The 13,362-nt window shown below is 42.5% G+C and overlaps 1 protein-coding gene across 3 annotated transcripts in view; it reads right to left on the bottom strand.

Annotated features, from left to right (window-relative positions):
• Positions 1 to 323: 323 nt before the first annotated feature.
• The window catches only part of LOC148476889 (uncharacterized), a 39,370-nt gene continuing 26,331 nt past the window's right edge, over positions 324 to 13,362 (bottom strand). For all 3 annotated transcript variants that reach the window (XM_088457451.1, XM_088457452.1, XM_088457453.1), the window contains exons 2-5: positions 4,493 to 4,519; positions 4,264 to 4,404; positions 2,328 to 2,474; positions 324 to 1,358 (exon numbers count right to left, since the gene is read on the bottom strand). In XM_088457451.1, coding sequence (XP_088313577.1) covers positions 1,245 to 1,358; positions 2,328 to 2,474; positions 4,264 to 4,404; positions 4,493 to 4,498 — 408 coding nt within the window. In that variant the 5' untranslated portion in view covers positions 4,499 to 4,519 and the 3' untranslated portion in view covers positions 324 to 1,244. The remainder of the gene's footprint in view (positions 1,359 to 2,327; positions 2,475 to 4,263; positions 4,405 to 4,492; positions 4,520 to 13,362) is intronic.

The raw sequence follows: 13,362 nt of genomic DNA on the forward strand, positions 1-13,362 counted from the left end.
CCCAATCTTTCTCTCGCTGAGCCTCCCAATCTCTGTCTCACTTCCCTATGCTGGACCTGATTATTACCACCCTCCCTGTGCGAGCTGTAGATCACATTGCTTCTAACCTGAACCCCATAAATACAGCCGTGCAGATCTGCTGCAGACAGTGCCCCTATCTGGTCACTGTAATGATCACTGTGCCCAGCCTGACCAAATTCTCATCAAGCTGCTTATATTGCAGACAATAAATTGTTACTCACATTACTCATCTGTATACACTGTGCAGAGGAGAACATTTAAAAAAAAACTTCCATTCCAATATGTTACAATTAACCATTTAATATACAAAACAAATATAAAAAATATATTTGAAGAGCACCAAAAAATACATCCAGCACAAAAATATATATTGATACAAGTACAGAGAAAAGGTGGAAACCTGATATCAGTGAACTCAGCAGTTTAAGAGTGAGGAGAACAGGCCAAGGGCAGAGGAGGACTGATCTGGCCTCTAATGTACGGAGAGTAGCCTCTAATCTGTCACCTACACATGCAGCCATGATGTGGGCGGAGCCAGTGTGCAGTCTGTCAAATCAGCTTGGAACCAATGACCTCACAAGGCGCTGCCTGATTAATATTCATGACCTATTTAGACGTTACGGATTGGCTACATTCTCACTAACATTATTACAGCCTACAACGTGGCATGTCAGCACTTTCAATTGCACCCATTAATGCAAATTATTACGGCTATTTGGAGTCCCAATGGATTTCAGTGACCTGTACGAAAGGCCACAAAATATGGCCAGAGAATTCCTTTGTGACCTGTAATATCCATATAATATTCAGCAATTAGCCTTGTACCATATGTAGTGGGGGGAGACTATAAAGGAGGCATCGATCATGTGTTTGACATGGATGTTATAGGCAAGAAACTTTTACGCCTCAAGTGTTGGGATTTAAGGAAAAAGGGAGCATGGTGTACGTTACAGGCAGCGCATTTATAATGCGAGTCCCTTGATAACAAGACATGAGCAAGTTAAACGGGGGAGACAGCACAAGCAGCATTGTGAGAATAGGGAACGGATGCACAATGATTCCAGGCAGCAGAGTCTACAGCGCCCTCTACAGGGCGCACAGTTATTAGCAGCCTGGTCAGTAGCGGAGGGGGAAGACGGGTACAGGCAATGACGCAATGGAGGAGAGTGCGGCTTTCTCTCCTTTGACACTTTGGAGATGACTGTGGCTTCCGGTCGTCCTCGTCACGACAGTTTAATCTCGCAGCAGATGCAGTTGATTATGCTGCAGTCCGGAGGCTGGTACACGCAGGCGAAGCCACACGGACAGCCGGACGGATCGCGGCAGCCAGGACAGCTCTGGGAGGGAGAAAGCGGGAACAGGAGAGTTTGTTATAAGCGGAGACACACTGGGGACTCACCGAATGGGCTGGTGCATGTCCCGGCAATGGAACAGTAGCTGCAGATGGAAAGTGACAGAGAAGGGGACGCATGCACCAGATAGATATTATCTAAGAGTATTTTATATGGTCCCTTCTTGCAAAAGCTGACAATCTAATGGGAACAGAGAAACGGATGCCAAAGGCAGAAGTGCATGTTGGCAGTGACCCGGATGGGGGGTGTGACATAGAGTGATCAGGACGTACATATGGTCGGATGGCACCAGGAAAGGTCTCTGGAGGAGACACAGACTGCGCTGCCTAATAGACAATCCGACTTTGAGCACAGCGGATACTGCCAATGTGGGAGACAGCACATTTTTCTGAGATCACACACACACACACATGCCGGACACGTCACGTTAAGGCCGGGGGGTATACACAGAGGAACACAAGTAGATGTGACTTAGTAACGAGGATGTGATAGAGTATTGCAGTCATCTTCATTGCAAAGAAATTGTGTTGTTGCATTAAGCTCGCGGGTTCCAGCCGGTGACTGTCCAACAGCACCACCTAATGGCTGCTATAATGTACTGCATCCCATTAAACGCTCAGTCAAAATATTCTGACAGCTGTTCAAATGCTTGAATTTCATATTTTAGAGGCTAATAATATTTGCAGTCCCGGCCAAATTCACACGGCGGAGTCGGACATGTTGGGGGATTAACCAGTATACTCATGTAAATTCAGGATATTAATTTGCCAATAATAGCGATATCACTAAACCCCTTATAGCATAAACAGAGAAATTGGGACGGCCACAAGAGACTGCAGGGGGCAGGTGACAGAATGACAGCATACTGAAGTGTTAGTGTGAGAGGACAGTGGCGATAGGTGAGCAGGAAGTACAGCGATGGAAGACGGGGCTCCGCCATGTTGTCACACGTACCCGCTTAGAGGGACAGCAGACGTCCATGCACTGCTTAGCCGTTGGAATCCTGCAGTCACAGGACTGGGCACAACTCGCGCACATGTCACAGACCCCGAACTCGCCCACCTTCTGCCATCCCATGCATGAAGGGCAGCACCCTCGAGCCTGTAAAGTAACGAGAAGATAATATATAAAGGGGTAGCGGAAATAGTACATAACATAAAAAGACGTCAATAGAAATGTGAACAGAGAGATGGCAAAGAGCTCGAAGAAATGGTGGCATGATGCTCAAGCTCTGGATTGACTGGGCAACAGATCTGGGCACCTAGCTGTAGCAATACTTAAATGCATAAAGTACTATGCACTAAAGCCACGCATTACTTGCTCCCACTCATGGTTACAGGACTTTCTTCGGGCTGCAACCACTCTATGGAATGCCTTACCAAGCACATTAAGACTTACATCTAGTCTCCAATCCTTCAAGCGTTCCCTGAAAACTCACCTCTTCAGGCAAGCTTATCACAATCCAGAACCGACAACATAACCATCCATAGCTCCCATGTCTAATTCCATCCCCTCTCACAGTCCACACATAACCTCACACATTGTCTTTCTCTCACGTCCACATGACATTTGGCCGACATTCCTGTGTGACTGGATCATGCAGCCAACTAAGAAACTCTGCATTCTGGCTGGACCTAAATGCAATATATAGCACCTATCCTTGTGTATCATTGCCTATTTCCCTATAGAGTGTAAGCTTACAAGCAGGGCCCTCTTACCTCTATGTCTGTCTGTTATTACCCTGTTTTGTTCTATTAATGTTTACAATTGTAAAGCGCAACGGAATATGCTGCGCTATATAAGAAACTGTTAATAAATAACTAGATATCACCACTAAGGGCCAAAGACAATTTGGAGTGAAAAGTCCGTTATCGGTATATGTGTATGACATCATTTTCGCCATTTTCACTTATCCCCATATTCAATTTCAAAAACTTTTCACAGGTGCGAAAAGTCTTTGTAAAAAAACGGGGATAAGTTTTCTGGAATGCCGGTGGTTGCGGCAGGTGGATTTTTGAATAATTTTACAAAATCACTTTAGGGACTTAAAAATATGCTTGCACCAATTTTCATGTACCCCAAATTTGCTGGAAATAGTTATTTAAAAAAAAAAAAGAAAAAGATAAGTACTATTCTTCACAGGCGCATTAATGCACCTGTCGCGGCTATTTAAAAGCCCCAATTACCTTCAGCAGACAAAATCGGGGGTACCCATAGTGATCCCCCATGTCAGACCATCTTCTAGGGGGTGACGGGCTGATTTCCCCTAAAGTGACAGGGCTTTTCCATACTTACCTTTCCACCAGGTCCCATTTTCGCTGATTCCTAATTGAATACGGGGATAAGCGGGCACGCGCCCGATACTTTATCCCAGGAAAAAACGTCGGTGATGGTGAAAAGTCCGACCTTGGACTGTTCGCCTCAAATTGAATATGGCCCCGAATGTTATACGTTGGCCCCTCCCATTCTGTGATGTCACTAGAGGATGTCTGAGTGCCCGGCCCTGCTGGAATGTCACATGTAATTAGCATGTAGGACTCCCCAGTTACAGGCAGATTTACAAATCTCACATACAAGAGTGCACCAGCTGACGTGTTTTAAGTTTTCTGCGCAACTACAGTGGACCGATGGGAACAAACTTCTTCAGCATATGAAACTGGTTTGGAGTAAGGTCAGAGACCACTAGCTGGCGGGGGATAATCACTGGGGACAGTAACACAAAGGGGGGGGGGCACAGGGGTCGCTTCTAGGTAACAACTGGGGTAAATACATCTCGTGAGAAGCTTGGAGAGTGTGGATAGAGTACAGGAAGTGAATAACGAGACGGACAAAAGCGTTGACACAAAAGACGGTCTCACAATGAGACTGCTGACAGGTAACCTGCACTCACCTGCAGACATTGGTGCACCAGAAGCAGAAAGAGCAAGACAATGAGATACAAAGAGACAGCCAGAAATATAACACCTGGGAGAGGGATGCTCAGCTGAGAGACGGGCGTTGTAGAGGACGAGACTGCTGGGAAAGTGAGAGCCTGAAAAAGACACGTGAGATTAAAATAATGTGAGAGGAGGAAGACGGGTGACTATCGCAGGAGGGATGACCGCAGCACAGATACTTACAGCCATCGGCTCCGGGACTGCAAGACCCTGTGAGAGATGATACAAGTCATTATCTCTATCATGTAACGTGCCGGAGTCCTTCTGTCCTGCTTACTCTCATCCCAATAATGATATCACTAACAACCTGGGAACATAATACACAGTCAGGTGCATAAATATTGGGACATTGACAGAACTTTCATACTTTGGCCTCTAGTCACCACCACAATGGCTTTGAAATGAAATAAACAAGATGTGCTTTACCTGCAGACTTTCAGATTTAATTTGAGGGTAATTACATCCAAATCAGGTGAACGGTGTAGGAATTACAACGGTTTCTATATGTGCCTCCCACTTTTTAAGGGGCCAAAAGTAATGGGACTATCAACTCAAAAGCTATTTCATGGACAGGTGTGGGCTATTCCCTTGTTATTTCATTATCAATTAAGCAGGTAAAAGGTCTGGAGTTGATTCTAGGTGTGACATTTGGAATCAGTTGCTGTCGACTCTCAATATGAGATCCAAAGAGCTGTCACTATCAGTGAAGCCATCATTAGGCTGAAAAATCAAAACAAACCCATCAGAGAGATAGCAAAAACATTAGGTGTGGCCAAATCAACTGTATGGAACATTCTTAAAAAGAAAGAACGCACCGGAGAGCTCAGCAACACCAAAAGACCCGGAAGACCATGGAAAACAACTGTGGTGGATGACAAAAGAATTATTTCCCTGGTGAAGAAAAACCCCTTCACAACAGTTGGCCAAATCAAGAACACTCTCCAGGAGGTAGGTGTATATGTGTCAAAGTCAACAATCAAGAGAAGACTTCACAAGAGTGAATATAGAGGGTTCACCACAAGATGTAAACCATTGGTGAGCCTCAAAAACAGGAAGACCAGATTAGAGTTTGCCAAACAAGATCTAAAAAAGCCATTACAGTTCTGGAACAACATCCTATGGACAGATGAGACAAAGATCAACTTGTACCAGAGTGATGGGAAGAGAAGAGCATGGAGAAGGAAAGGAACTGCTCATGATACAAAACATACCACCTCATCAGTGAAGCATGGTGGTGGTAGTGCCATTGTGTGGGCATGTATGGCTGCCAATGGAACTGGTTCCCTTGTATTTATTAATGATGTGACTGCTGACAAAAGAAGCAGAATGAATTCTGAAATGTTTCGGGCAATATTATATGCTCATATTCAGTCAAATGCTTCAGAACTCATTGGACGGCGCTTCACATTGCAGCTGGACAATGACCCGAAGCATACTGCAAAAGCAACCAAAGAGTTTTTTCAGGCTAAAAAGTGGAATGTTATGCAATGGCCAAGTCAATCCCCTGACCTGAATCCGATTGAGCATGCATTTCACTTAAAGAAGCCAAAACTGAAGGGAAAATTCCCCAGGAACAAGCAGGAACTGAAGACATTTGCAGTAGAGGCCTGGCCGAGCATCACCAGGGATGAAACCCAGCGTCTGGTGATGTCTATGCGTTCCAGACTTCAGACTGTAATTACCTGCAAAGGATTTGCAACAAAGTATTAAAAAGTGAAGTTAGATTTAGGATTGTTTAGTTTGTCCCATTACTTTTGGCCCCTTAAAAAGTGGGAGGCACATATAGAAACCGCTGTAATTCCTACACCGTTCACCTGATTTGGATGTAATTACCCTCAAATTAAATCTGAAAGACTGCAGGTAAAGCACATCTTGTTTGTTTCATTTCAAAGCCATTGTGGTGGTGAATAGAGGCCAAAATATGAAAGTTCTGCCAATGTCCCAATATTTATGCACCTGACTATATAACACTTGTACCTCTATTACCATACCTCAGTCCCAAAATATATATAGCAAAAACCCACCAAACACTTCTATACTCAATGGCTAAATAAATTAATCATCAGAAAGAATAATTAGTAATGTATCAAACATACTAGTCATACACATATACATAGTGTCCTGTACATATCTATCCCTGATGCTTCTAGTCATACACATATACATACTGTACTGCACATATCTGTCCCCGATGCTTCTAGTCATACACATATACATACTGTCCTGCACATATCTATCCCAATGCTTCTAGTCATACACATATACATACTGTCCTGCACATATCTGTCCCCGATGCTTCTAGTCATACACATATACATACTGTCCTGCACATATCTGTCCCCGATGCTTCTAGTCATACACATATACATACTGTCCTGCACATATCTGTCCAAGATGCTTCTCGTCATACACATATACATACTGTCCTGTACATATCTGTCCCCGATGCTTCTAGCCATACACATGTACATACTGTCCTGTACATATCTATCCCCGATGCTTCTAGCCATACACATGTACATACTGTCCTGCACATATCTGTCCCCGATGCTTCTAGTCATACACATATACATACTGTCCTGCACATATCTGTCCCCGATGCTTCTAGTCATACACATATACATACTGTCCTGCACATATCTGTCCAAGATGCTTCTCGTCATACACATATACATACTGTCCTGTACATATCTGTCCCCGATGCTTCTAGCCATACAAATGTACATACTGTCCTGTACATATCTATCCCCGATGCTTCTAGCCATACACATGTACATACTGTCCTGTACATATATGTCCCCGATGCTTCTAGTCATACACATATACACACTGTCCTGTACATATCTGTCCCCGATGCTTCTAGTCATACACATATACATACTGTCCTGTATATATCTCCAATGCTTCTAGTCATACACATATACACACTGTCCTGTACACATCTGCCCCAGATGCTTCTAGTCATACACATATACATACTGTCCTGCACATATCTGTCCCCGATGCTTCTAGTCATACACATGTACATACTGTCCTGTACATATATGTCCCCGATGCCTCTAGTCATACACATATACATACTGTCCTGTACATATCTCCAATGCTTCTAGTCATACACATATACACACTGTCCTATACATATCTGTCCCAGATGCTTCTAGTCATACACATATACATAGTGTAGTGCACATGTCTGTCCCGGATGCTTCTAGTCATACACATATACATACCGTCCTGCACATATATGTCCCCGATGCTTCTAGTCATACACATATACATACTGTCCTGTACATATCTCCAATGCTTCTAGTCATACACATATACATACTGTCCTGCACGTCTGTCCCCGATGCTTCTAGTCATACACATATACATACTATCCTGCACATATCTATCCCTGATTCTTCTAGTCATACACATATACATACTGTCCTGCACATATCTGTCCCCGATGCTTCTAGTCATACACATACACATACTGTCCTGTACATATCTCCAATGCTTCTAGTCATACACATATACATACTGTCCTGCACATATCTGTCCCCGATGCTTCTAGTCATACACATATACATACTGTCCTGCACATATCTGTCCCCGATGCTTCTAGTCATACACATATACATACTGTCCTGCACATATCTGTCCCAGATGCTTCTAGTCATACACATATACATACTGTCCTGCACATATCTGTCCCCGATGCTTCTAGTCATACACATATACATACTGTCCTGCACATATCTATCCCAATGCTTCTAGTCATACACATATACATACTGTCCTGCACATATCTGTCCCCGATGCTTCTAGTCATACACATATACATACTGTCCTGTACATATCTATCCTAATGCTTCTAGTCATACACATATACATACTGTCCTGCACATATCTATCCCAATGCTTCTAGTCATACACATATACATACTGTCCTGTACATATCTATCCCTGATGGTCCTAGTCATACACATATCATACTGTCCTGCACATATCTGTCCCCGATGCTTCTAGTCATACACATATACATACTGTCCTGCACATATCAATCCCCGATGCTTCTAGTCATACACATATACATACTGTCCTGTACATATCTATCCCCGATGCTTCTAGTCATACACATATACATACTGTACTGCACATATCTGTCCCCGATGATTCTAATCATACACATATATATACTATCCTGCACATATCTATCCCTGATTCTTCTAGTCATACACATATACATACTGTCCTGCACATATTTGTCCCCGATGCTTCTAGTCATACACATATACATACTGTACTGCACATATCTGTCCCAGATGCTTCTAGTCATACACATATACATACTGTCCTGTACATATCTATCCCAGTGCTTCTAGTCATACACATATACATACTGTCCTGCACATATCTGTCCCCGATGCTTCTAGTCATACACATATACATACTGTCCTGCACATATCTGTCCGCGATGGTTCTAGTCATACACATATACATACTGTCCTGTACACATCTGTCCCAGATGCTTCTAGTCATACACATATACATACTGTCCTGCACATATCTGTCCCTGATGGTCCTAGTCATACACATATCATACTGTCCTGCACATATCTGTCCCCGATGCTTCTAGTCATACACATATACATACTGTCCTGTACATATCTGTCCCCGATGCTTCTAGTCATACACATATACATAGTGTCCTGCACATATCTGTCCCTGATGGTCCTAGTCATACACATATACATACTGTCCTGCACATATCTGTCCCCGATGGTCCTAGTCATACACATATACATACTGTCCTGCACATATCTGTCCATGATGGTTCTAGTCATACACATATACATACTGTCCTGCACATATCTGTCCCCGATGCTTCTAGTCATACACATATACATACTGTCCTGCACATATCTGTCCCCGATGCTTCTAGTCATACACATATACATACTGTCCTGCACATATCTGTCCCAGATGCTTCTAGTCATACACATATACATACTGTCCTGCACATATCTGTCCCCGATGCTTCTAGTCATACACATATACATACTGTCCTGCACATATCTATCCCAATGCTTCTAGTCATACACATATACATACTGTCCTGCACATATCTGTCCCCGATGCTTCTAGTCATACACATATACATACTGTCCTGTACATATCTATCCTAATGCTTCTAGTCATACACATATACATACTGTCCTGCACATATCTATCCCAATGCTTCTAGTCATACACATATACATACTGTCCTGTACATATCTATCCCTGATGGTCCTAGTCATACACATATCATACTGTCCTGCACATATCTGTCCCCGATGCTTCTAGTCATACACATATACATACTGTCCTGCACATATCAATCCCCGATGCTTCTAGTCATACACATATACATACTGTCCTGTACATATCTATCCCCGATGCTTCTAGTCATACACATATACATACTGTACTGCACATATCTGTCCCCGATGATTCTAATCATACACATATATATACTATCCTGCACATATCTATCCCTGATTCTTCTAGTCATACACATATACATACTGTCCTGCACATATTTGTCCCCGATGCTTCTAGTCATACACATATACATACTGTACTGCACATATCTGTCCCAGATGCTTCTAGTCATACACATATACATACTGTCCTGTACATATCTATCCCAGTGCTTCTAGTCATACACATATACATACTGTCCTGCACATATCTGTCCCCGATGCTTCTAGTCATACACATATACATACTGTCCTGCACATATCTGTCCGCGATGGTTCTAGTCATACACATATACATACTGTCCTGTACACATCTGTCCCAGATGCTTCTAGTCATACACATATACATACTGTCCTGCACATATCTGTCCCTGATGGTCCTAGTCATACACATATACATACTGTCCTGCACATATCTGTCCCCGATACTTCTAGTCATACACATAAACATAGTGTCCTGCACATATCTGTCCCCGATGCTTCTAGTCATACACATATACATACTGTCCTGCACATATCTGTCCCCGATGCTTCTAGTCATACACATATACATACTGTCCTGTACATATCTGTCCCCGATGCTTCTAGTCATACACATATACATAGTGTCCTGCACATATCTGTCCCTGATGGTCCTAGTCATACACATATACATACTGTCCTGCACATATCTGTCCCCGATGGTCCTAGTCATACACATATACATACTGTCCTGCACATATCTGTCCATGATGGTTCTAGTCATACACATATACATACTGTCCTGCACATATCTGTCCCCGATGGTCCTAGTCATACACATATACATACTGTCCTGCACATATCTGTCCCTGATGCTTCTAGTCATACACATACTGTCCTGCACATATCTGTCCCCGATGCTTCTAGTCATACACATACTGTCCTGCACATATATGTCCCCGATGCTTCTAGTCATACACATATACATACTGTCCTGCAGATATCTGTCCCCGATGCTCTAGTCATACACATATACATACTGTCCTGCACATATCTGTCCCCGATGCTTCTAGTCATACACATATACATACTGTCCTGCACATATCTGTCCGCGATGGTTCTAGTCATACACATATACATACTGTCCTGTACACATCTGTCCCAGATGCTTCTAGTCATACACATATACATACTGTCCTGCACATATCTGTCCCTGATGGTCCTAGTCATACACATATACATACTGTCCTGCACATATCTGTCCCCGATGCTTCTAGTCATACACATATACATACTGTCCTGCACATATCTGTCCCCGATACTTCTAGTCATACACATAAACATAGTGTCCTGCACATATCTGTCCCCGATGCTTCTAGTCATACACATATACATACTGTCCTGCACATATCTGTCCCCGATGCTTCTAGTCATACACATATACATACTGTCCTGCACATATCTGTCCGCGATGGTTCTAGTCATACACATATACATACTGTCCTGCACATATCTGTCCGCGATGGTTCTAGTCATACACATACTGTCCTGTACACATCTGTCCCAGATGCTTCTAGTCATACACATATACATACAGTCCTGCACATATCTGTCCCTGATGGTCCTAGTCATACACATATACATACTGTCCTGCACATATCTGTCCCCGATGGTCCTAGTCATACACATATACATACTGTCCTGCACATATCTGTCCCTGATGGTTCTAGTCACACACATATACATACTGTCCTGCACATATCTGTCCCTGATGCTTCTAGTCATACACATACTGTCCTGCACATATCTGTCCCCGATGCTTCTAGTCATACACATATACATACTGTCCTGTACATATATGTCCCCGATGCTTCTAGTCATACACATATACATACTGTCCTGCACATATCTATCCCCAATGCTTCTAGTCATACACATATACATACTGTCCTGCACATATCTATCCCTGATTCTTCTAGTCATACACATATACATACTGTTCTGCACATATCTGTCCCCGATGCTTCTAATCATACACATATACATACTGTCCTGCACATATCTATCCCAATGCTTCTAGTCATACACATATACATACTGTACTGCACATATCTATCCCTGATTCTTCTAGTCATACACATATACATACTTTCCTGCACATATCTATCCCTGATTTTTCTAGTCATACACATATACATACTGTCCTGCACATATCTATCCCTGATTCTTCTAGTCATACACATACTGTCCTGCACATATCTGTCCCCAATGCTTCTAGTCATACACATATACATACTGTACTGCACATATCTGTCCCCGATGATTGTAATCATACACATATACATACTATCCTGCACATATCTATCCCTGATTCTTCTAGTCATACACATATACATACTGTCCTGCACATATTTGTCCCCGATGCTTCTAGTCATACACATATACATACTGTCCTGTACATATCTGTCCCTAATGCTTCTAGTCATACACATATACATACTGTCCTGTACATATCTATCCCAGTGCTTCTAGTCATACACATATACATACTGTCCTGTACATATCTGTCCCCGATGCTTCTAGTCATACACATATACATACTGTCCTGCACATATCTGTCCCCGATGCCTCTAGTCATACACATACACATACTGTCCTGCACACATATACATACTGACCTGTACATAGTTATCACTGAAGCTTCTAGTCATACACATATACACATATCTGTCCCCGTTTCTTCTAGTTATACACATATACATACTGTCCTGTACATATCTATCCCCGACGGTTCTAGTCATACACATATACATACTGTCCTGCACATATCTGTCTCTGATGCTTCTAGTCATACACATATATATACTGTCCTGCACATATCTGTCCCTGATGCTTCTAGTCATACACATACTGTCCAGCACATATCTGTCCCCGATGCCTCTAGACATACACATATACATACTGTCCTGTACATATCTATCCCCAATGCTTCTAGTCATACACATATACATACTGTCCTGCACATATCTATCCCAATGCTTCTAGTCATACACATATACATACTGTACTGCACATATCTGTCCCCGATGCTTCTAGTCATACACATATACATACTGTCCTGTACATTTCTGTCCCCAATGCTTCTAGTCATACACATATACATACTGTCCTGTACATATCTATCCCCGATGCTTCTAGTCATACACATATACATACTGTCCTGTACATTTCTGTCCCCAATGCTTCTAGTCATACACATACTGTCCTGTACATATCTATCCCCAATGCTTCTAGTCATACACATATATACATTCTGTCCTGCACATATATGTCCTAATGCTTCTAGTCATACACATATACATACTGTCCTGCACATATCTGTCCCCTTTTCTTCTAGTTATACACATATACATACTGTCCTGTACATATCTATCCCCGATGGTTCTAGTCATACACATATACATACTGTCCTGCACATATCTGTCCCCGATGCTTCTAGTCATACACATATACATACTGTCCTGTACATATCTGTCCCCGATGCTTCTAGTCATACACATATACATATTGTCCTGCACATAT

This window comes from Taudactylus pleione, unplaced genomic scaffold (genome assembly GCF_031769625.1).
Source record: "Taudactylus pleione unplaced genomic scaffold, aTauple2 ptg000762l, whole genome shotgun sequence".
Classification (NCBI taxonomy): Eukaryota; Metazoa; Chordata; class Amphibia; order Anura; family Myobatrachidae; genus Taudactylus; species Taudactylus pleione.